This window comes from Chiloscyllium punctatum, chromosome 28 (assembly GCF_047496795.1).
Source record: "Chiloscyllium punctatum isolate Juve2018m chromosome 28, sChiPun1.3, whole genome shotgun sequence".
Lineage (NCBI taxonomy): Eukaryota > Metazoa > Chordata > Chondrichthyes > Orectolobiformes > Hemiscylliidae > Chiloscyllium > Chiloscyllium punctatum.
This window is the reverse complement of record NC_092766.1, coordinates 19663554-19690130: the sequence shown is the minus strand read 5'-3', so window position 1 is coordinate 19690130 and position 26577 is coordinate 19663554. Positions and strand designations below refer to the sequence as shown.

Genomic DNA, 26577 nt, shown 5'->3' with positions numbered 1-26577 from the left:
AACACTGTGGGGATTCGATTATTCTAACTACCAGTCTTGAATCCATACACACTTTCTTCATGCACTATCCTTAACATACAATAAAGGAAAGATGGAATTGGGATAAACTAACAGGAGGGGAAAACTTAAAATAATTAAAATTTGCTAATTGTCTAGGAGCACCTGTTCAATATAGTAACATTCCATAAACACACCCATTGCAAGGAAGAATACAGAAGAATAGATTGTCCGATATGCACTTCTCTAGTCCACGGGGAAAAGAAATCATCAAAAGAAAACACTGAGGATGAGAGTAACAAATAGAAATGTACTGATGTTTGAAGTGCAGCAACTTGGACTGAAAACACTAAAATTGAAAAGCATTGCTCTCGGGGAGCTTGATACCACTGACTCAGGTGGCTTCTAGTATTTCAACTTCAAGAACGAACCCCAAAGCCGTGCAAGCTGTTTACATGAATAGACTCAAATGGAGAGCTTTGTACTTCTTTTAAAATCTCTTCTCAAACGAAAACCAGACACATTCCACCACTTAAAGCCACAGTATTTCCACAACACGCCCTCACAAAAAAAGAACCAACAACACACAAAGAAATCTTGAATTATAAAATGCTTTCGTCTTATCTGATTAGTACACCACAATACACAGACTGATACCTATACGTCACGATGAATGTATACATGCAATCATTCACTGCTACAGTCCATTACAGCCTATTTATCTCATCACTTAACACCTCCCCCTCCTTTCATGAAGGTGACGACAAACATTCAGCAATCACATTCTGTCATCCTGCCACTTGAATTTTGAAATTAAATGGCTTCAATAATAAGCTATCACACCTAACGATTCTTGAGCATGTGCCATTAATCACAGTTATTGAATTTTTTAAATGAACTCAATTTGACTTCTACCTGAGATTGCCATTCCTGTGGGCATAAGTGACGCTTGCATAAAAGATTCTCCAGTTGATTGTTCCTCAGGCATATCAGTTGATGCTGTGTCTGGATCTGAAGCAAAGGATAAACAGAGAAGAAATCATTTGGATTTCAGATCAACTCAGCTGGTTAATTTCTGGTTCAGGAAATATGTTCGAGCATTCCATATTTTTTAAGGTTTTGTGGAAACTGAGCTGCGGTAGATGAACCAGCTTTCATTGTCCGTTCCATAGTTGTCTTTGAGAATCTGGTGGTGATTTACCTTGTTGAACCGCTGATGCCTTTGTGCTGTACCGCTCGAAATCAGGGAGAAGAATCAACTCTACCTCAATGGACTGTGTCCTAGCACTAACTTCAATATCTGTAAATCATTACAATCCAAGTATTTCGGACTTTGTGACTCTCACATTCATAGGATCATTCTTCTCTGCTATTCCATTGCATTCCTCGCAACGTCATGTCCCACTTCTGTAAGGGACTGTGTTACATTTTCTGAGTCACTATCATGGTCTTCTGTTATGGATCAGACCGAAACCCCTCTAAATATATGAAGAAGATGGCCTAGACTCTTATCTTTTATTACTTTTAAGGCAAATGCCAGGTGTTGTGTTTCAGATGTAATTCGATTAGCAAAAATCGAATTAGCAAAATTAGCAAAAGCCTTGAAACAAAACACACTTCATTCACACACTATATTAAAGTACATTAAAATATGACAGTATTGGGATAACTTATAACAATTGGAAATTATTTTACTGCCAAACAGTAAATGTTCAACATTTCATAACCAACCCGTTATAAAGAGAAATTCAGACAAACAGACAGACGGATGTGCAGTTGTCAAGTCCACCAGGAAAACAAACATGAAGGGAAAACACCGTGAAAGAAAATTTCAGAAGAAAGGTACTGTGGCTTTGAAATGCAGATTCAAGACTGCAGTAACTGCGACCAAAAAGACAAAAACTGAAAATTCTGGCTCCAGGGGAAGTTGACCCCACCTAGTCAGGCTGCTTCTAATATTCTAACATTTAAAAAAAGTCAAGATCTCACAAGCTGTCACATTTTTGAATTCAAATAGATAGCTTGTTTCCTCCGTTTTAAAAGCTCTCTTTAAAAGAAAACAGGACCCATGATAACTTTTAAATTCTTAGCTTTCCCACAAATCCACCTCACATAAAATGATCCATCAATTTGCAAAAATAGCGTTATTTTAAAAACATTTGAACTTATTGCCCGTCCTTCTGCCTATGAGAATCAGATGGTGAACTACCTTGTTGAAGGGTTGATGTCATTGTACTGGACCACTTGAAATCGCGAAGAGGAATCTGGTCTGCCTCAATGGACGGCATCCTTGAATTAATTTCAATAATTGTAAATCACTACAGCCCCTGTATTTCGGATACTCTGAATCTCAATTTATGTGATCACTTTTCTCGAGTATTTCATGGCAGTACTCTTAAAGTCCATGACCCAATTCTCTGTGGGACTGCGTTACATTTTTCAAATCATTAGTCACTCCTGTGTTTTGAACTCGTCCAAACGACTTCAAAAATTTGAAGAAGGTAGCCTTGACACTAATCCTTTCTTATTTTTAAGGCAAGTGCCATGCATTGCGTTCTGGCAGAAATCGAGTTGGGGTGGCACGGTGGCTCAGTGTAAAGCACTGCTGCTTCACAGTACCAAGGACACAGGTTTGATTTCAGCCTCCGGCACCTGTCTGTGCGGAGATTTGCGCATTTGCCCCGTGTCTATGTGGGTTTCTTCCAACAATCCAAAGATGTGTATGTTAGGTGTATTGGCCATGCGAAATTGGCCAAAATGTCTGGAATTTGTAGTTTTGATGCATTAGACAGGGGTAAATGTACAGTAATGGGGAATGTGTTTGGGTGGGATACTCTTTGGCGGTCGGTGTGGAATTGTTGGGCCAAAGGGCCTGTTTCCTCACTGTAGGGATTCTATTATTCTAACTACCAGTCTTGAATCAAAGTACAATCAACGAAAGATAGAATTAAGATAAATTAAAACAATGGAAAAACTTATCAGAATTATAATTTAATTAACTGCCTAAGAGCAACTGGTAACATTCCACCCTCACACCCATTGCAAAGAGAAATGCAGAAAAATAGATTGTCGGACATGCTCCTCTCCAGTTCACAAGGAAAAGAAAACATCAAAAGAAAACGCCGAGAATGAGAATAGCGTGCAGATATGTACTTATCTTTGAAATGCACCTGCAGGACCCCAGCAACAGGTACTGAAACACTAAAACTGAAATTCCTGGTTCTGTGGGAGCTTTATGTCACCCAGTCAGGCTGCCTGTAATATTTCAACTTGAAAAGAATCTCAAAACCTTGTAAGATGCTTACATTAATAGACTCAAATGTAGAGCTTGCTATCTCTGCTTTAAAATGTCTCTTCAAACGTAAACTGGACACATTCCACCTTTTAAAGTTATAGTATTACTACAACGGACACTCAAAAATAAAACCGAAAATAGACAAGGAGAGCTTGATTTTTAAAAGTCTTTAGTTTTATCCCATCAGTACGCCACAGCACATAGACTGATGCATATACTTTGTGATTTGGTTATGCATGTGATCATTCACGGCTACAGTCAATTACAGTCTTTTTTGTCTCTCATCACTGAGCACCTCCCCCTTCCTTCATGAAAGCCATGACAACCATTCAGCAATCATATTCTGTAATCCTGCCACTTACACAATTTTGAAATTGATTAGCTGCAATAATAAGCTCAATCTTACAGTCTGAAATTTTCATTGTTAAATTCGCCCAAAAACTTAATGGTGCTATTGTTCGAATATGCAGTTGCCTCAGACACAGTACCAGCAAAATACATTTTGAAATGCCAGTTTCCTACATAATTCTGGAATAGGTCTACTGATGATTATTCAAATCGACAGGAAAAATACCTAATTGGTCTTTTGAACCACTCGACGGGTTCTTGCAGCAGTTCAGTACCGACATCGACATTACACGCATCAAAAGCCATCTTGAATGGCTTTGCCTCACTAGGGCTGGCTAACACTGTGCTTACAACTTTCAGGCTGTCACAGACCCTCTCCGCTCTGAATATTTTGAGGATGTGGCCTGGAGCATAACTTCTCTTATTTTTAAGGGAAACGTGACGTTCGTGTCCCAGATGTGACACTATTGGCCAAACCACTTGAAGTTAATTAAACCACAATTTATTTAAACACAATGTACAAACACAAACAAAAACTAAAGGAAAACTAACTCATCTGATCTGGGACAACTGGCCACCCCACATCCATTGTGACATCTGTTTGTAAAACAAACGTTAAGGCCTCTTAAGTTATTGACTTTGGGCGGAATGAGAAACACCTTCAGCACCTCAGCAATTACAATCTGTTGTCGAAATAGCCCAAAATAATAGAAACTTTTTAAAGTGACAGTATTGTCACAATTGCATCAAGAATTCATGACTCAATAATTCCAGTTCAATCAATGAAGAACCATTTCAGAAAGTCACTACCACACCTACCTCTTGACTGTTTGCCATTACTCACAGTTATTGCATTTAATAAGTGAATTTAGTTTAACTTATACCTGAGTTTGCAGTTCCTGAGGTCATAAGTGCCGCCTGCTGAAGAGATTCTCCAGTTGATTGTTCCTCAGGCGAACGTTTTGATGCTGTGCCTGGATCTGAAACCAAGGATAAACACAGAGGAGACATTTTAGATTTCAGATAAACTCAACTGGTTCATAACTCTTTCAGGACATATGAAATAACATACATTTTTTAATGTTTCGTGGGTCCTGGGCTGCACTGGTTGAACTAGCTTTTATTGCCCGTCCATATTTCACTTTGAGAATGTACTGGCCTGCTGCCTTTTTGAACCGCTGATATCATTGTGCTGTAGCACTCAAAATCAGCGAGAGGAATGCACTATCCCGCAATGGATCGTATCATAGCACTAAATAGAATTTCTGTAAAGGATACAGTTCCTCTATACGGACGCTATGACTTTCACATTCATGAGATCACTCTTCTCAGCTATTCCTTTGCGTTCCTCTCAAAGTCCATGTTCCACTTCTCCAAGGGGCTAATTTGCATTTTTCGAGTCACACTGCCATTTGTTACCAACCCCTCAAATTATATGAAGAAGATGGCCTGTACGCTTATCTTTTATCATTTTAAAGGCAAGTTGCAGCCATTGCACTATGGAAGCAAACTGCCTGTCTTGAATGAAAACATGCTTTATTCGTGCGCTATATTTGAAATACAATAAAAGAAAGATGGAATTGGGATAACGTAAAATGTTGGGAAAAACTAACAGAGTTATACATTATTCAACTGCTCAACTGAAACTGTTCAATATAGTAACGTTTCTTGAGCACACCCGTCGTAAAGACAAATCCAGAAAAACAGATTGCAGGGCATGCTCTTCTCCAGTCTACACTGAAAAGGAAACATTAAGAGAAATCACTGAGAAAGAGAGCAGCAAGGTGCTGCAGCTTTGAAATGCAGATTCAGGGCTCCAGCAACAATGGCTGAATAAACCTAAAACTGAAAATTCTGTCTCTGGGGGAGTTGGGTCCCAACAATTCAGGCTGCTTCTAATGTTCCAACTTTAAAAAAAAACCTCAAGGCCTCACAATGTGTTTACGTTATTAGGTTCAAATAGACATCTTGGTAACCCTATCTTGAAACCTTTCTTCAATAGAAAACACGACACATTCCACCACTTAAGGCCGTAGAATTATCAGAACTACCCCTTACATACATGAACCACCAATATACAAAGACAGTTTTATTTTTAAAAACCTTTTTGTCTAATTATATTAGTAGATCCATTACATATACAGTTACGAATACATTGTATTGACCTTAAGCATGCAAACATTCATTACTATAGTCCAGGACAGACGTTTCTTTCTTGTCACTGGACAACTCCCATTTCCTTCATTAACGTTGCAACAACACATCGACAATTACGCTGTGTAGTCCATAACGTGCATAGTTTTGGAAATAAATGGCTGCAACAATAAACTCAACCTAAATATTGCGGAATTTTAATCCTTTAATCCTCACAAAAAATGAAGGCACTATTATCAGCATAATTGCCTCAGACACATGAATGTCAGCAGAACTATTGAAATGTTAGTTTCCTTCTCAACCCTAGAATATTTCTGCTCAAAATTACACAATCGTCGAAAAAAAAATACAATCGGTCTTTGTATCCTCTAGTCACGTGCTTGTAAGAGTGCAGCACGTTCTTGCAAGAGTGGTGCACCGACAGCCACATGACCCGCTTGGACAGCCACTTTGAATGGTTTTGCCTCGTTGGACCTGGATAACATTGGGCTTCCAGATTTTAGGCGATCAAATGCTTTCTGATATGCCTCTGCGCCGTGAAATTTTCTGTAACCGTTCCAAATAAGTCAGTCAGTGGAGAAAGCACACTCCTCGAACACTTCCAGGTTTTACTGTGTTATGGCTCTGAAAAAAAACTCCAAAAAATTTCTTGACATAGCCTCAACCCTAACCTTTTAGAACATAGAACATGAGAGAGCAGCACAGGCCCTTTGGCCCTCGATGTTGCGCCGCCCTGTCATCCTAATCTGAAGCCCATCCCACCTACGCTATTCCATGTACGTCCATATGCCTGTCCAATGACGACTTAAATGTACTTAAACTTGGCGAATCTACTAACGTTGCAGGCAAGCATTCCATATCCTTACTACTCTCTGAGTAAAGAAATTACCTCTGACATCTGTCTGATACCTGTCTCCCCTCACTTTAAAGTTGTGTCCCCTCGTGTTTGCCGTCCCCATACCTGGAAAAAGGCTCTCCCTGTCCACCCTATTTAACCCTCTGATTATCTTATATGTCTCTATTAAGTCGCCTCTCAACCTTCTTCTCTCTAACGAGAACAATCTCAAAGAATGTGTTTCCTCATAAGACATTCCTTCCCTACCAGGCAACATCCTAGTAAATCTCCTCTGCACCCTTTCCAAAGTGTCCATATCCTTTTTATAATGCAGTGACCAGAACTGTACACAATACTCCAAGTGTGGTCGTACCAGAGTTTTGTACAGCTGCAGCATAACCTCCTGGTTCTGGAACTCAATCCGTCTATTAATAAAGGCCAAAACACTGAATGCAACACTGTCAATCTGGGTGGCAACTTTCAGGGATCTGTGTTCATGGACATCGAAAGCTCTCTGCTCATCTGCACACCCAAGAATCTTACCAATAGCCCCAGTACTTTGCATTCCGATTACTCCATCTAAAGTGTATCACCTCACACTTGTCCACATTAAACTCCATTTGCCACCTCTCAGCCCAGCTCTGCATCCTGTCTCTCTGCAACCTACTACATCCTTCGTCACTATCCACAACTCCACCGACCTTACTGTCGTCCGCAAATTTACTAACCCACCCTTCTAAGCCCTCATCCAGGTCATTTATAAAAATGACGAACAGCTGTGGACCCAATACCGACCCTTGCAGTACGCCGCTTGTAACTCGACACCAAGATGAACATGTTCCATCAACCACAACCTTCTGTTTTCTTTCAGCAAGCCAATTACTGATCCAAACTGCTATGCCTCCCACAATCCCATTCCTCCACATTTTGTAGCCTACTGTGGGGAACCTTATTGAACGCCTTCCTGAAATCTATATCACCACATCAACCGGTTTACTGTCATCTGCCTGTTTGGACACTTTGTCAAAAAAGTCAATAAGATTCGTTAGGCACGACCTACCCTTCACAAAACCGTGCTGACTGTCCCTGATCAGACTATTCTTTTCTAGATGGTTATAAATCCGATCTTTTATAACCTTTTCCAACACTTTGCCAACAAATGAAGTGAGACTCACTGGTCTGTAATTACCAGGGTTGTCTCTACTACCCTTTTTGAACAAGGGAACCACATTTGCTATCCTCCAGTCCTCAGGCACTATTCCTATACACAATGATGATTTGAAGATCAATGCCAAAGGCTCGGCAATCTCTTCCCTTGCCAGAGGATCCTCGGTTAGATCCCATCCGGCCCAGGGGACTTGTCCTATTTCACAGTCTGCAGTATTTCTAATACATCTTCCTTGTGAACCTCAACCTCTTCTAGTCTAGATGCAAGTATCTCTGTATCTTCCTCGCCAACGTGTTCATTTTCTATAGTGAACACTGTCGAAAAATATTTACTTAGTGATTACCCTATCTCCTCTGACTCCACACACAACTTCCCACTATTATCCTTGATTGGCCCTAATTTAGCTCTCGCCGTTCTTTTATTCCTGACATACCTATGGAAAGCCTGAGCGTTAACCCTGATCCTATCCGCCAACAACTTCTCATGTCTCCTCCTGGCTCTTCTGAGCTCTCTTTTTAGTTATTTCCTGACTTCCTCAAGCACCCTAACTGAGTTTTTAAATTTTGTCCTAACATAAGCCTTCTTCTTCTTCTTGACCAGGGATTCCACTTCCTTAGTAAACCATGGCTCACGCGTTCTATATCTTCCTCCCTGCCTGACAGGTACATACTTATCTAGGACACACAGGAGCTTTTCCTTGAATAAGCTCCACATTTTTAATGTGCTCATTCCCTGCAGTTTCCTTCCCCATTCTACGCTTCCTAAACCTTTCCTAATTGCATCGTAATTTCCCTTCCCCCAGCTGTAACTCTTGCTCGGTGGAGTACACCTATCCCTTTCCATCACTAAAGTAAACCTGACAGAATTGTGATCACTGTCTCCAAAGTGCTCACATACTTCCAAATATAACACTTGGCCAGGTTCGTTGCCCAGTACTAAATCTAAAGTGGCTTCGCCCCTTGTAGGCCTGTCTACATACTGTGGTAGGAAGCCCTCCTGCACACACTGGACAAAAACTGACCCATCTGTCGTACTCATACTGTAGTGATCCCAGTCAATATTTGGATAGTTGAAGTCCCCCATGACAACTACCATGCCTCTCTCACTCCTATCGAGAATCATCTTTGCTATACTTTCCTCTTCGTCTCTGGGACTATTCGGAGACCAATAGAAAACTCCCAGCATGATGACTTCTCCTCTCCTGTTTCTAACCTCAGCCCATACTACCTCAGTTAAAGAGTCCCCATACATCCTTTCTACAACTGTAATATTGTCCCTGATCAACAATGCCACACCTCCCACTCTTTCACCATCTTCTCTGTTCTTACTGAAACATCTGAATCCCGGAACCTGCAACAGCCATTCCTGCCCCTGCTCTATCCACGTCTCCGTAATGGCCACAACATCGATGTCCCAGGTACTAACCCACGTTGCCAGTTCACCCACTTTATTTCGGATGCTCCTTCTGTTGAAGTACACACACTTCAATCCAGGTTCTCGCTTGCCAATGTCAGATACTTGATTTTGGAACTCCCTACTCTCATCCTCTTCTGTGCCTGTCCTATAATTTTGGTTCCCACTTCCCTGCTGTATTAGATTAAATCCACCTTAATAGCTTTAGCGAATTTCTCACCCAGGATATCGGTACCCCTCTGGTTGAGATGAAGACCATCCTGCTTGTAGAGGTCCCACCTACCCCAGAATGAGCTCCAATTATCCAAATACCTGAAACACTCCCTCCTGCACCATCCCTGTAGCCACGTATTCAACTCCTTTCTCTCCTTATTCCTCACCTCACTAGCACGTGGCATGGGTAGCAAACCAGAGAAAACCACTCTGTTTGTCCTCGTTCTAAGCTTCCATCCTAGCTCCCTGAATTTCTGCCTCAAGTCCCCATCTCTCTTCCGAATGTGGACCACGACCTGGGGCTGCTCTCCCTCCCCCCGAAGGATCCCAAAAACACGATCAGAGACACCACGGACCCTGGCACCCAGGAGGCAACACACCAACCATGAGTCTCTCTCGTCCCCTCAGAACCTCCTATCTGTCCCCCTAACTATCGAGTCCCCAATGACTACTGTTCTTCTCCACTTTCCCCTTCCCTTTTGAGCAGAAGGTGCGCCATTGCTTTCCCCTAGTAAGTCATTCCCCCCAACAGTATCCAAAACGGTATACTTATTTTCTTGTTTTAAAGGTAATCGTGAAGAAGCTGTTCCAGATGTGATGAAACTGAATAAACCAATCGATGCTAAGCAAAACAAAATTTAGTTAAAGATAAAATTTCAAATAGGCTTAGAATACCTTAGCGTTAGGAAAACTGAATCGAACCATGGGTACAGTACACGTTACAAATGAACTGTTCCCTCTTGTAATATTCCATAAATTGTTCCCTTGACAAAATGGAAAATTGAAAGATAGATTCATACATGTCAGTCAACATGATTTCAGAGCAAGTCACAGTTAGGAATCATTTACTGAAGCTCCATCTCTTCTGGGAGCCAAACAGTTCATGTGCGCTACAACTTTAAAAAAAAATGAGTCGATCTCATCTGGGAGAACTGACCATTTCACTTTCGTTGTTGCATCTGTTTTCAGTAAACCAAAGGTGTCTTACATTATTGAGTTAGTTCGGAATCTGTAGAGACTTCGGCACCTCAACCTTCACAACCTCCTTTCAAAATAATTCAAAATAAAATAAGCTTTTCCCAGTGACAGCATCGCCATAATTGCATCCTGGAATAATTACTCAATAAGTCCACCCCTTCAATAAGGAATCATTTCAGACAACCAGTACCACACCTAACGATTGTTGACCATGTGTCATTACTCACAGTTATTGAATTTAACAAATGAACCTAATTTGACTTATACCTGAGATGTCAGTTCCTGTGGGCATAAATGACACCTGCTCAGTAGATTCTCCAGTTGATCGTTCCTCCGGCGATTGAGTTGATGTTGTTTCTCTATCTGAAGCAAAGGCTAACACACAGAAAAGACATTTTAGATTTCAGATAAACTCAACTGGTTAATATCTCTTTCAGGAAATATGAAATAATATTCCATATCTTTTGTAATGTTTCATGGGACGTAGAGTGTGCTGGCTGAATCAGCTTTCATTCCCTGTCTCTTAGTTGTCTTTGAGAATCTGGTGGTGAGCTGCCTTGCTGAAACACTGTTGTCATTGTGTTGTACCACTCGAAATCAGGGTGAGGAATCCAATCTGCCTCAATGGACTCTATCCTCGCACTAACTTGAATATCTGTAAATCACTACAGTGCCTGTGTTTTGGACACTGTGACTCTCACATTCATGGGATCACTCTTCTCAGCTATTCAATTGCTTTGATTTCAAAGTCATGTCACATTTCTCTCAGGGACTACGTTAGTTCTTCTGAGTCACTATCACGCTCTTTTGTAATGTACTAAACCTAAACCCCTCAAAATATATGAAGATAGCCTGGACCCTAATCTTTTCTTATTTTTAAGGAAGTTGCATTCCGGATATAATTCGATTGATCAAATTACCAGTCTTGAATCAAAACACACTTTATTCATGCACTATATTTAAAATACAATAAAAGGTAGAATTGGGATAACGTAAAACTAGTGGAAAATTGATCAAATTTATAATTTATTTAAATGCCATATAAAAGTATCCATCAGAGTCGCTTCCCCACCCCACACCACCTTTGTAAAGAGTAATCCAATAAAATGGATTGTCAGGCATGCAATTGTCCAGTCTTAAAGGAAAACAAACATGAAAAGAAAATGCTACGAAATAAGGTTTCAAGAAAAGAAGTACTGCAGCTTTCAAATGCAGCTTTCAGACCCCAGCAACTGCTTCCAAATAATGTAAAGGAAAATCCTGGCTCTCGGGGAACTTGATCCCACCCAGTCAGTCTGCTTCTCATATTCCAATTTTAAAAAGCAAAAACCTCAAGGCTTCACAAGCTGTTTACATTGTTGAATTCAAATAGATAGCTTCGTACCTCTGTTTAAAAATCTCTCTTCAAATGAAAACAAGACGCATTCAACTCATAAACACATAGTATTTCTATAACTCCCCCTCACAAAAAAAGAACCATCAATGTACAAATGTAGCTTTATTTTTATACACGTTTCGTCTTGTCCTATAGTACACAGCAATACATATGCTGTTACATATCCATTGCATTGACACCAAGAATGGAAACATTCAGGACTACTTTCCAGTACAGGCTTTTTTATCTTCACTGAAAGCTTCCCTCTCACTTCATTAAAGTGGCAACAACACTTCGGTTATTATGTTCTGTCGTCCTGTCATGTGTACAATTTTCAATTGAATTGCAACAATATCTCAATATGACTAGTCTGGAATTTCATCATTAGGAAAGTAAAAGCGCCATTATCAAAATATGTAATTGTCTCAGACAGATTACTGACAAAATAATCGTTGAAATGATAGCTTCCACACTTCAAAAAAAAACAAAATAGGGCATTTAAAGTGACAGCATCGTCATACTTGCATCAAGGAATCGCTGTTCAGTAATTCTGGCTACTTCAATAACTAACCATTCCAATCAGTCAGTACCATACCTACCTCTTGTTGACCATGTACCATTACCCACAGTTATTCAATTGAACAAATGACCCAATTTGACTTGTACCTGAAATTGCAGTTCCTGAGGGCATAAGTGACGCCTGCTCAAAAGATTCTCTAGTTGTTTGTTCCTCAGATGAATGAGTTGATGCTGTGTCTGTATCTGAAACAAAGGATAAACACAGAAGAGATATTTTAGTTTTCAGATCAACTCAACTGATTAAATATCTGGTTCAGGAAATATGAAATAAAATTCCATATTCTTCTTAATCTTTCATGGGACGTAGGTTGCACTGGTTGAACCAATCAGTTCTCATGGTCTTTGCGAATGTGGTGGAGAGCTGCTTTCTTGAGCCACTGATGTCATTGCGTTGTACCAATCGAAATCCGGAAGAGGAATCCCCTATGCCTCAATGGCCTGTATCGTTGCACTAAATTGAATATCTGTAAATAACTACAGTATTTTGGAGACTGCAAATTTCATATTATGCGATCGGTTTTCTCGACTATTACATTGCAGTGCTCTCAAAGTCCATATCCCAATTCTGTGAGAAGCCGCGTCACATTTTTCAAGTCACTAGTCACTGCATGCTCCTCTATTACAAACCACTTCAAAAATGTGAAGAAGCTAGCCTCGACACTAATCTCTTATTTTAAAGGCAAGTGCCAGGCGTTGCATTCCAGTTGCAATTCTTGGGTCAAGCTATCAATCGTAATACAAAATACACTTTATTCATACACTACATTTCAAATAAAATAAATGAAAGAGGGAATTTGGACAACTTAAATAATTTGAAATGTAACAGAATTATGAGCTATTTAACTTTCTAAGCATAACTGTTTAATACAATAACATCATATACACACACCGTTATAAAGACAAATGCAGTAAAATGGATTGTTGGACATGCACTTCCCTAGTCCACAAGTAAAAAGGAAACATCAAAAGAAACGCTTAGAAAGAGAGTAGTCAGGGGAAATGTGATAAGCTTAGGAATACAGCTTCACGTTTCCAGCAACTGCTACTGCAAAAAACCAAACTCAACATTCTGTTTCTTGGAGACTTTAATCACACCCATTCTGGTTGCTTCTAAAATTACAACTTTACAAAAAACGCCAAGGCCTCACCAGCTGTTTATATTATCGGTTTCAGATGCAGAGCTTGAAACCGAGGTTTCAAAATCTTTCTCTAAAAGAAACCAGACACATTAGTCCTCTTGAAGTCATAATATTGCCACGACTCAAATTCACACAAAGATTAATCATCACTACACAAAGATAGCTTGATTTTTAAAATCCTTTAGTCTTAACGTATTAGCACACCTATGCATAAACTGATACATATACATTTCATTGAGTTTATTCATGAAATCATTCCCTACTACAGTCCGTTGCAACTTCAGCTTCTAATCACTGAACACCTCCCTCTTCCTTCATTAAAGTCACAACAACCATTCGGCAGTTACCTTCTGCCACGTTAACAATTTCCAAATTGAATGGCTGCAATACTAACCTGAATGTAAATAGTCTGGAATTTTCATCCTTAAAACCACAAAAAAGCTGCTATTATGAGAAAATGTAATTGTCTCAGACACATTATTGGCAACATAAATGTTCAAATGTTCCTTTCAATCCTGGAATATTTCTGCTGATGATTATGCAAGTCGTCGGAAACAAAATACACAATTGGTCTTTCTCACCTCCGGTAGTGTTCTGGCAAGAATGCAGCACTGATACCCACATTACTCGCATAGAAATACACTTTGAATGTATTTGCCTTATTAGGGCGGGCTAACACAGCGTTTCCAGCTTTCAGGCTGCCAAATGCCTTCTGGCATTCCTCTGTGCTGTGAAATTTTCTGCACATTTTCAATCAAGTCACTCCAGTGGAGAAATGACACTGCTAAAAGACTGGATATTTTATTGTGTTATGAACGAGATCAGATTTGTTTTAAGAAAGTAGCCTGGACCCTAATCTTTTATTAGTTTAAAGTTAAACATGAAGTGGATGCTCCAGATATGATGATACTGGACAAACCACTTGATGTTAAGCAAAATACAACCAATTTCAACAATTTGGTTAAAACACAAACAAGAGAAAGAGGAATTTAGAATAACTTAACTATGCGAAAACTGAATTGAATCATAGATACAGTAACCATTATTACTTAACTGTTTCAATATAGCAGCATTACATAAACACACACATTGTCAAACAGGTAAATTCAGACACAGATTCTTCCATGCCATTGAACACGAAGAGAGATTTCAGGGAAAGTCACAGTTAGAAATTATTTTCTAAAAGGTTAGTTCATTGTCACAGTCGGCTGCGGAGGCGAGGTCATCGAACATATTTAAGTCTGAGATAGATAGGGTTTTGATGATACAAGGGATTCAAGAGTTATGGGGAGGGAGGGAGCGAATGCACTTGAGAAACCGATCAAACATGATCGATTTGTGAAGCAGACGTAGTGGCTGAATGGTCTAATTTCTGCTCCTATGTCTTACGGTCTATAGCACTTCAACTCTTTTGGAACCCAAGCAGCGTTTCACTGCTACAGCTAAAAAAACCAAAAAATAGACTGATTTGGCTGAATTGGCCACTCCAATTCCAATCGTAGCTCTGTTGCAAAACAGTAGATCAAGGACATTTCATTTACTGAGTGAGGAAAGCTCCATTAGGCACTTGATCGCTTAAGTTTTTACAGACTCTCTTCAAAAAACTCAGGAGGAAATGTTCATTTTAAAGTGGTTTTACAGCATCACCATAAGTCCATGAAGGAAACATTACTCTATAATTCCAGCTCCTTCAATAATTAACCATTCAAGTCAGTTAGGACCTCAATGATGCCTTCTTGATCGTGCACCATTACTCACAGTTATTGAATTTAAGGAATTACTGCAATTTGCCTTATACCTGAGATTGCAGTTCCTGTGGGCGTATGTGACGCCTGCCCAAAAGATTCTCCAGTTGATTGCTTCTCAAGTGAACGAGTTGATGCTGTTTCTGTTTCTGAAACAAAGGACGAACACAAAAGAGACATTTTACATTTCAGATCAACTAAACTGGTTCATATCCGGTACAGGAAATAGGAAATAACATTCATTTTTTTAAATCTTCCGTGGGACGTGGGCTGCGCTGGTTGTGAAAACTTTTATTGTCATCATTTGTCTTTGAGAATCTGATGGTGGGCTGCCTTATTGAACGGATGATGTCATTGCGCTGCCTCACTCGAAATCAGGAAGTGGAAGCTGCTCTTCCTCAATGGTCTTTACCCTAGCAGTTTTGAAATGCAGCTTCAAGGGTCCAGCAACTGCACCCGAAAACACTAAAACTGAAATTCCTGTTCCGAAGGGAAATTGTTCCCACCTAGTTAGGCTGCTTCGAATAGTCCACTTTTTTTTAAAAAAAAAGACCTCACAAGCTGTTTACGTTTTTGGTTTCCAATAGTCAGCTTGATACCTCCCTCTTAAAATCTCTCATTTAAAGAAAACAGGACACAGTAAATCTCTTAAAGTCATAAACATGAACTTGTCTACAAAGGAGGCTTTTTTTTCAAAAAAACTTTAGTCCTATCGTATTGTACACTACAATACATACACGGGTACAAATTAATTGCATTGACATTAAGCATGCAAACATTCACTAATACAGTTCAGGACAGAGTTTTTCTTTCTCGTCACTGAACACCTCTCTCTTCCTTCAATAATCTCGCAACAATGCATCAGCAATGATGCTGTGTCATTCTGTCACGTGTATCATTTTTGAATAAAATGGCGAAATGAGAAGCTCAATATAAATAATTTGGAATTTTCATCCTTAAGTCCTCAAAAAAAAAGAATTAAAGGTGCTATTATCAGAATATGCAATTTTTCCAGACACATTAATGTAAATGTTAAAATGATAGTTTCCGTCTCAATCCTGGAATATTTCTGCTGATGTTTATTCATTCGTCAGAAAAAAAATACACAAGTTTTCTTTCTATCCTCTCGTTCTTGGAAGAGTGCAGTACCGATGCCACCATGAAAGTCTTTGCCTCATTAGAGGTGGCTAACACTGGACTTCCAGCTTTCAGGCTGTCAAATACCTTCTGACATAAATCTGTACTGTGACATTTTCTGCACCTTTTAAAGAAGTCACCCAGTGGAATAATCACACTGCTTATAGACGCTCACATTTTACTGTGTTATGGACCAGACCAGATTCCATCAAAATATTTTACGAAGGTTGCCTCAACACTAACCTATGCTTATTTTATCGGTAAACGTGAAGTGGGTGTTCCTGATGTGTTGCAAATGCTAAAACCACTCGATGGTAAGCAGAATAAAACTTACTTAAAGACAATAGCTAAACTAGACACAAAAGAAAGAGGAATTTCGAATAAATTAGTTATTGGAAAACAGAATCAAGCCATTGATATTGTACCCATTACTAATTATCTGTTTCCGTCTCATAATAGCCCATAAACAGTCCCCTTGGCAAAATGGAAAATTCAGTGACAGATTCATACATGCCATTCAACATGAAGAGAAATTTCAGTGGAAGTCACAGTTGGTAATCACTTACTGAAGCTTCAATTCTTCTGGGACCCAAACAGCTCCTGGCTGCTGTACTTATATAATAATTTTTAAAAAACGAGAAACTTGTTCTGGAAGAACTGAACACTCCACTTCCATTGTTGCATCCGTTTCAAAGCAAACCTAAAGTCCTCTTAAATTATTGAGTTAGGCAGGACTAAGTAGACACTTCAGTATCTCAACGTTTACAATGTGTCGTGGAAAAAAATCCCAAAACAATATCAGCATTTTAAAGTGATAGCATAGTTATAACTGTATCCAGGAATCATTACTCAATGGTTCCTACTCCTTCAATAACGAACAAATTCAGCCATTCACTACCACACATACCTCTTGTTGACACTGTACCATTACTCATATGCTTTGAATTTTATAAATGAATGCAATTTCACTTATACCTGAGATTGCAGTTCCAGTGGGCATATGTGACGACTGCTGAAAAGATTCTCCAGTTGATTGTTCTTCAGGCAAATGATTTGATGCTGTGTCTGGATCTAAACACAGAAGAGACATTTTAGATGTCAGATCAGCTCAACTGGTTAATAGCTGGTCCAGGAAATATCAAATAACATTCCATATCTTTTTAAATTGTTCCTCAGGCGTGGGCTACGCTGGTTGAACCAGCTTTCAGTGCTTGCCCCAAAGTTGTCTTTGAGAATCTAGTCGTGAGCTGCCTTGTTGAACCGCTGATGTCATTCTGCTGTACCACTCGAAATCAGGGACAGGAATACATTCTGCCTCAATGGAGTATGTCCTAACACTAAATTTAATATCTGTAGATGATAAAGTCCCTATATTTCGGACACTGTTACTCTCACATTCATATGACAACTCTTCTCAGCTGTTGAATTGCATTCTTCTCAAAGTCAATTTTCCGAGTCACTATCACGCTCTTTTGTTATGAACCAGTCCGGAACACCTCAAAATATATGAAGAAGACAGCCTAAACCCGAAACTTTTTCTTATTTTTAAGGCAACTGCCAGGTGTTGCATTCCAGATGCAATTCGATTAGTCAAACTACCCGTCTTAAATTAAAACGCACTTTATTCATACAAAATATTTAAAATGCTATAAAAAGATGGAATAAGGATAACGTGAAACTACTGGAAAACCTATCAGAGTTATAAAACAATTTAACAGCCAAACAAAAGAATGTTCAACGCAGTTACATTTAATAAACAATCTTGTTGTAAAGAGAAATTCATTAAAATAGATTGTGAGAGATGCAAGAGTCCAGTCGCCTTTGAAAACATCATGAACAGGAAACTCTGAGAAGAAAGTTACAAGAAGAAATGTACTACATCTTTGAAATGCAGCATCAAAACGCAAGCAACTGCTGCAGAAAAAAGTAAAACTGAAAATGCTGGCTCTAGGGAAACTTGATCCCACCCAGTCAGGCTGCTTTCAATATTTCAACTTTAATAAAAGCCTCAAGGCCTCACAAGCTGTTTAATTTACAAAATTCAAATACGTAGATTGGTACCTCTGTTTTAACATCTCTCTTCAAAAGAAAACATCACATTACAGCTCTGAAAGACGTAGCATTGCCACAACTCACCCTCACAAAAAATGAATCATCATTTTTAAAAACCTTACTTTTAAAAACCTTTCACACAACATTATATGTATTGATATCCACCACATTGACATTCAGCACCCAAAGATTAAACAACTACAGTCCAGTACAGCGTTTTCTTCTTGTTACCTCTTTCTTTCTTCAATTTGCAACAATGTATTGACAATTATGTCCTGTTGTCCTGCCACATAGACAATTTTCAAATTGAATGGCTCCAATAATAAGCTCAATCTTAATCGTTTGAAATTTTCATCTGCAGATCCTCCCGAAACGTTAAAGGCGCTGTTTTCAGAATATGCAGTTGTCTCCAATATATTAGTCGCAACTGAAACAGTGAAATGTTAGTTTCCTCTTCAAAAAACCCCATAACAAACAAGGCTCTTTAAAGTGACAGCATCATCTCAATTGCATCAAGGAACCATTACTCAATAATTCTGATTACTTCAATAACTAACTATTCCAGTCAGTCAGTACGACACCTACCTCTTGTGACCGTGCACAATTGACCACAGTTATTCAATTGAACAAATGAACCCGATTTGATTTGTACCTGAGATTGCAGTTCCTGTGGGCGTAAGTGACGCCTGCTCAAATGATTCTCTAGTTGTTTGTTCCTCAGACGAATGAGTTGATGCTGTGTGTGAATCTGAGGCAAAGGATAAACACAGAATAAACATTTTAGATTTTAGATCAACTTAACCATATAAATATCTGGTTCAGAAAATATGCAATAACATTACACATTTTTTTAGTCTTTCATGCGTGGTAGGATGTGCTGGTTGAATCAGCTTTTGTTGCCGGTCTTGGTTGCCCTTGAAAATCTGATGGTGAGCCACCTGATTGAGCTGCTGATGTCATTGTGCTGTACCATTCTAAATCCTGGAGAGGAATCCACTCTGCCTCATTGGGCTCTATCTTAGTACTAAATTGAATATGCAATACTTCAATAACTAACTATTCCAGTCAGTCAGTACGACACTTACCTCTTGTTGACTGTGCACCATTACCCACAGTTAGTCAATTGAACAAATGAACCCGATTTGATTTGTACCTGAGATTGCAGTTCCTGTGGGCATAAGTGACGCCTGCCCAAATGATTCTCTAGTTGTTTGTTCCTTAGACGAATGAGTTGATGCTGTGTGTGAATCTGAGGCAAAGGATAAACACAGATGAGACATTTCAGATTTTAGATCAACTCAACTGGTTAAATATCTGGTTCAGGAAGTATTCAATAACATTACACATTCTTTTTTAATCTTTCATGCGTGATAGGATGCGCTGGTTGAATCAGCTTCTGTTGCCAGTCCTTGGTTGCCCTTGAGAATCTGATGGTGAGCCACCTGATTGAGCTGCTGATGTCATTGTGCTGTACAATTCTAAATCCGGGAGAGGAATCCTCTCTGCCTGAATGGGCTCTATCTTAGTACTAAATTGAATATGCAAAAGTCACTACAGTCCCTTTATTTCGGACACTGTGACTCTCACATTCATCCGGCTCTGCAGCTATTCTCAGCTATTACTTACTTTCAAAGTCCATGCGCACTTCTCTAAGGGACTAAGTTACAGTTTTTGAATCACTGTCACGTACTTTTGTTATGAACCACACCAAACCACTTCAAAAGATGTGAAGAAGATAGCCCTAGACATTAGTCTTTTCTTATTTTAAAGGCAAGTGCCAGGCGTTGCGTTCTGGATGCAATTCGATGGTTCAAGCCACCAGTCTTGAATCAAAACACACTTTATTCAAACATTATATTTAAAATACAATAAAATAAAGTCGAAATTGGTATGAGTTGAAACCATTGTAAACTTAACAGAATTATAAATTACTTAAAATGCCTAGGCAGAAAGAAATCCAAACTGCTAACTGACATAGCATTGAAACTGTGCGGTTACTGCATTTGCTGTTTGAATTCATACATCGCTGGACATAAGAGTGTGTCTAGGAAATTTAACAAACAGCGAAATTCACAACTGATCTTGAAAGAATTCATAGCACAGAAACAGAAAAATGAATAGTTTTAAGTATTGCCTTGCTATAAATTTACAATAGTGAATCGAGTGAGTTCTTTATTGAGATATGTTTTGTTGAGCTATGTCTCAGAAATCATAAGTATTAATTTAGCCTGGATCAGTGTTTTGTAGAGGAATAAGACAGTGCTATTTTCTGGGTCTGTGGATTGGAAGGAGCAGAAATGCTCTTCTTGTCAGATGTGGGAGTTTAGGGAGAGTTTACATCTTACTGCAACAAATGCCGTTGGTTTCTAATGCTATCAGATGGAATGGATCAGTTGGAGCGACTGTTAAGGGCAATGAGGAATTTACAAGAGCAAGGGGGTGCGATGGATGGTAGTTGTAGGAAGGGAGAAAAGCCGCAGATAGAGTCACAGAGATGAGTTAATTCCAGGTACGTTAAGAGAGGTAGGCAGGTATTGCAGAACTATTCGGTGATTATCCCCATTTCAAACAGGTATACTGTTTTGGAAATGTAGGGGGTGACGGATTATTTGGGGAAGGTAGCACGAACAGCCAAGTTCCTGGCACCAATACAGGCTCTAATGTAATGAGGGGTACGTTAGCTCCCAAGAAATCGACTGATTTAGGGGACTTCCCAATCAGAGACATAGACAGACGTTACTGTGGTCCGTCGCGAAAAATCAGAATAGAGAGTTTCCTCCCTGCTGCCAGAGGGTGCAGAATGTTCTCAAAGGGGGAAGGGACCATCAGGACGTAATTCTTCACTTTGGAACCAACTATATGCAAAGGGAAAAGGATGACATTCTGAGTGGAGTATACAGAAAGCTAAGCAAGAATTTAGAAAAGAGGTCTTCGAGGGTAGTAATATCTGAATTACTGCTGGTGCTACAAGCTAGTGAGGGTCGGAATAGGAAGACAAAATAGATGAATGCGTGGCTGAAGAGCTGGTGTATGGGAGAAGGATTCACATTTTTGGATGATTGGAATATCTTCTGAGATAGAAGTGACCTGTAAAAGAAGGATGGATTGCACCCAAATTGGAAGGGGACTAACATACCAGCAGGGAGACTTGCTTGAACTGCTCGGGAAGGTTTTAACCAGTATAGTCGTGGTGGGTGCGGGGGTGGGAACCCACTGAGATAGTGATGAGATAGATCAATCTGAGACTAGTACAGTTGAGAAATGAAGCGAGTTAAGCAGTCAGGGCAGGAGGGACCAAGCACTGAAAAAGATAGCACTTATAAATTGCATTTATTTCAATGCAGGAGGACTAACAATAAAGTCAGATGAACTCCAGGCATGGTTAGGAACATGGGAATGGGATATCATAGCAATTGGAGAAACTTGGCTCAGTGATGGACACAAATGGAAGCGTAATGTTCCAGAATACAAATGCTACAGGAAGGAGACAAAGGGAGGCAAAAGAGGAGAGGGAGTGGCATTTTTGATAAAGGATAGCATTACAGATGTGCTGAGGGAGGATATTCCCGAAAATACATCCAGGGAAGTTGTTTGGTTGGAACTGAGAAATAACAAAGTGATGATCACCTTATCGGGATTGATTTATAGACCCCCTAACAGTCAGCAGGAAATTGATAAACAAATTTGTCAGGAAATCACACTTATGGTTATGGTAGGGGATTTTAACTTTCCAAACATAGACTGGGACTGCCATAGTTTGGGGCCAGCGACCATAATTCTATTGGTTTTTAAGTAGTAATGAAAAAGGATAGACCAGATATAAAACTTGAAGTCCTAAATTGGAGGAAGGTAAATTTGATGCTATTAGGCAAGAACTTTCAAAAGCTGATTGGGGACAGTTGTTCGCAGGGAAAGGGATGGCTAGAAAATGGGAAGCCTTCAAAATGGGGTAACGAGAGCCCAGATACAGTTTATTCATTTTAGAGTGAATGGAAAGCCTGGTAGGTGTAGGGAATGCATGATGACTGGAGAAATTCAGTGTTTGGTTAAGGAAAAGAAGGAAGCATATGTCAGGTATAGACAGCTCAGATAGATTGAATCTTTGGAAGAGTATAAAGACAGTAGGAGTATACTTAAGAATGAAGTCAGAAGAGCAAATGGGGTACATGAGATAGCCTTGGCAAATCGGGTCAAGGAGAATTCAAAGGCTTTTTACAAATACATTAAGGACAAAAGGGTAACTACGGACAGAATAGGGCCTTTCAAAGATCAGCATAGAGGCCTTTGTGTGGAGCTGCAGGAGATGGGGGAGATAGTAAACTTGTATATTGCATCAGTGTTTATTGTAGAAAAGGACATGGAAGATATAGAATACAGGGAAATAGATGGTGACATCTTGAAAAATGTCCATATTACAAAGAAGGAAGTGCTGGATGTCTTGAAACGCATAAAGGTGAAGAAATCACCAGGTGTATCATCATCTGATCAGGTGTACCACAGAACTCTGTGGAAAACGAGAGAGGTGATTACTGGGCCCCTTGCTGAGATATTTATAACATTGATAGTCACAAAGTGAGGTGCCAGACGACTGGAGGTTGACAAGTGTGGTACCACTATTTAAGAAAGGTGAGAAGGACAAGCCAGTGAACTATAGACCAGTGAGCTTGACGTCGGTGATGGGCAAGTTGTTGGAGGAAAACCTGAGGGACAGGATTTACACGTATTTGGAAAGGCAAAGACTACTAAGTGTCTTTGTACGTGGCAAATCATGCCTTAATAACTTAATTGATTTACTTGAAGAATTAACAAAGAGGATTCACGAGGGCAGCACAGTGGATGTGATCCACATGGACTTCAGTAAGGCGTTCGACAGGGTTCCCAATGGGAGATTGATTAGCAAGCTTAGCTCTCAGGGAATACAGGGAGAACTAGTCATTTGGATATAGAACTAACTCGAAGGTAGAAGACAGAGGGTATTGGCGAAGGATGGCTTTTCAGATTGGAGGTCTGTGACCAGTGAAGTGCCACAATGATCGGTGCAGGATCCACTGTTTTTTGTCATTTATGTAAATAATTTGGATGTGAACATAGGATGTAAAGTTAGTAATTTTGCAGATGACACCAGAATTTGGAGGTGTAGTGGACAGCGAAAAAGAATACCTCAGATTACAACGAGAGCCTGATGGGCCAATGGACTGAGGGGTGGCAGTTAGAGTGTAATTTGGATAAATCTGAGGTGCTGCATTTTGGAAAAGCAAATCAGGGCACGACTTGTACACTTTATGGTAGGGTCCTTGGGAGCTTTGGTGAACTGGACTGCTGGAACATAACTCCTTGAATGTAGAGTCACTGGTAGATAGGACAGTGAAGAAGGCGTCTTGTATGATTTCCTTTACTGGTTGATTTTTGAGTGGGAGCAGCGGCCGAGGAAAAACGAACCCGGGAGACTACAGCTAAGGTAAGACAGTTTGTTTCAAAATTACTTACCTGTAGCGGGCAGCGGAAGTGAGGTTGGAGCGCATAGCTGGGCGGGAAGGTAAGTGATTAGCATTTGAGTGGGTGTGTTCTAGACCCCAGGTCCTACTTCCGTAGGGCCTCCCTCCCACCCTCCTCCTCTAACCTAACTTTAAAGTCCACAGGTTATTGACTCAGTGTTCTTGTTTTTGGAGACAGTGTACAGTCATGGCAGCGCAGGCGGTGGAATGTTCCTCCTGCAGGATGTTTGAGGTAGGGGTGACCACCGATACTCCTGCCGACTTCGTGTGCAGGAAATGCAGTCAGATCCTGATCCTCACCGAACGAGTTAGGGAACTGGAACTGGAGCTGGATGAGCTGAGGATTATTCAAGAGGCTGAGAGGGTGATCGATAGAAGCTACAGGGACATAGTTACGCCAGAGAACAGAGGTAGCTGGGTAACAGTTAGAGGTGGGAAGGGGAAGAAACAGGCAGTGCAGGGTTCCCCTGTGGTCGTTCCCCTAAAAAATAAGTATGCAGCTTTGGAAACTGTTGGGGGGGACAGCCTTGCAGGTGTAAGCTGCAGTGAAGGGGTCTGTGGCTCTGAGATTCAGAAGGGAAAGGGGGAGAAGAGGAGAGCGCTAGTTATAGGGGACTCTCTAGTTAGAGGGACGGACAGGCGGTTCTGTGGACATGGGCGAGACTCTCGGCTGGTTTGTTGCCTCCCGGGTGCTAGGGTCCGAGACGTCTCGGACCGTGTCTTCAGAATCCTTAAGGGGGAGGGTGTGCAGCCAGAAGTCGTGGTACACATTGGCACCAACGACATAGGTAGGAAGAGGGGTGGGGAGGTCATTCAAGAGCTCAAGGAGTTAGGCTGGAAGCTAAAAGCTAGGACAGACAGAGTCGTCATCTCTGGGTTGTTGCCGGTGCCACGTGACAGAGAGGCAAAGAATAGGGAGAGAGTGCAGTTGAACACGTGGCTGCAAGGATGGTGTAGGAGGGAGGGCTTCAGATATTTGGACAATTGGACTGCATTCTGGGGAAGGTGGGACCTGTATAAACAGGACGGGTTGCACCTGAACCAGAAGGGCACCAATATCCTGGGGGGTAGGTTTGCTAGCACTCTTCGGGGGGGTTTAAACTAATTTGGCAGGGGGATGGGATCCGGACTTGTAGTCCAGCAAGTAAGCTAGCTGTGTGTCAGGATGTCCAAGACTGTAGGGAGGCTGTGGAGAAGGTAGCACTGACAGGGACTACTTGCGGACACAGAGATGGGCTCAAGTGCGTATACTTCAATGCAAGGAGTATCAGAAATAAGGTGGGTGAACTTAAGGCGTGGATCGGTACCTGGGACTACGATGTTGTGGCCATCACGGAAACATGGATAGATGAGGGACAGGAATGGCTGTTGGAGGTTCCTGGTTACAGATGTTTCAGTAAGATTAGGGAGGGTGGTAAAAAAGGAGGGGGGGTGGCATTGCTAATTAGAAATGGTATAACGGCTGCAGAAAGGAAGTTTGAGGGGGATCTGCCTCTGGAGGTAGTATGGGCTGAAGTCAGAAATAGGAAAGGTGCAGTCACCTTATTGGGTGTTTATTATAGGCCCCCCAATAGCAGCAGAGATGTGGAGAAACAGATTGGGAAACAGATTTTGGAAAGGTGCAGAAGCCACAGGGTCGTAGTCATGGGCGACTTCAACTTCCCAAATATTGATTGGAAGCTCTTTAGATCAAGTAGATTGGATGGGGCGGTGTTTGTGCAGTGTGTCCAGGAAGCTTTTCTAACGCAGTATGTAGATTGTCCAACCAGAGGGGAGGCCATATTGGATTTGGTACTCGGTAACGAACCGGGACAAGTGGTGGGCTTGTTGGTGGGTGAACATTTTGGTGATGGTGACCACAATTCTGTGACTTTCACCTTGGTTATGGAGAGAGATAGGTGCGCACAACAAGGTAGATTTTACAATTGGGGGAAGGGAAATTACGATGCTGTAAGACAGGATTTGAGGAGCATACGTTGGGAGCATAGGCTATTAGGGAAGGATGTGGTGGAAATGTGGGACTTTTTCAAGGAGCAGATACGACGTGTCCTTGATATGTATGTACCGATCAGGCAGGGAAGAAATGGTCGTGTGAGGGAGCCTTGGTTGACGAGGGAGGTTGAATGTCTGGTAAAGAGGAAGAAGGAGGCTTACATAAGGTTGAGGAAACAAGGTTCAGACAGAGCAGTGGAGGAATACAGGATAGCCAGAAGGGACCTGAAGAAAGGGATTAGGAGAGCTAAGAGAGGGCATGAAAAATCCCTGGCGGATAGGATCAAGGATAACCCCAAGGCATTCTATGCATATGTGAGAAACCTGAGAATGACGAGAACGAGGGTAGGTCCGATCAAGGACAGTGGTGGGAGACTGTGTATTGAGTCGGAAGAGATAGGAGAGGTCTTGAACAAGTACTTCTCTTCAGTATTTACGAACGAGAGGGACCGTATTGTTGAAGAGGAGAGTGTGAAACGGACTGATAAGCTAGAAGAGATACCTGTTAGGAAGGAAGATGTGTTGGACATTTTGAACAACTTGAGGATAGACAAGTCCCCCGGGCCTGACGGGATATATCCTAGGATTATGTGGGAAGCAAGAGAGGAAATTGCAGTACCGTTGGCAATGATCTTCTCGTCTTCACTGGCAACTGGGGTGGT

General features: G+C 40.7%; 1 protein-coding gene across 1 annotated transcript in view; it reads right to left on the bottom strand.

The window, feature by feature from the left end:
- The window catches only part of LOC140454053 (uncharacterized), a 118155-nt gene that overhangs the window by 25463 nt on the left and 66115 nt on the right, over positions 1–26577 (bottom strand). The window contains exons 18-25 of the mRNA XM_072549015.1: positions 19582–19677; positions 19081–19176; positions 17352–17447; positions 15293–15388; positions 12443–12538; positions 10669–10776; positions 4525–4620; positions 913–1008 (exon numbers count right to left, since the gene is read on the bottom strand). Coding sequence (XP_072405116.1) covers positions 913–1008; positions 4525–4620; positions 10669–10776; positions 12443–12538; positions 15293–15388; positions 17352–17447; positions 19081–19176; positions 19582–19677 — 780 coding nt within the window. The remainder of the gene's footprint in view (positions 1–912; positions 1009–4524; positions 4621–10668; positions 10777–12442; positions 12539–15292; positions 15389–17351; positions 17448–19080; positions 19177–19581; positions 19678–26577) is intronic.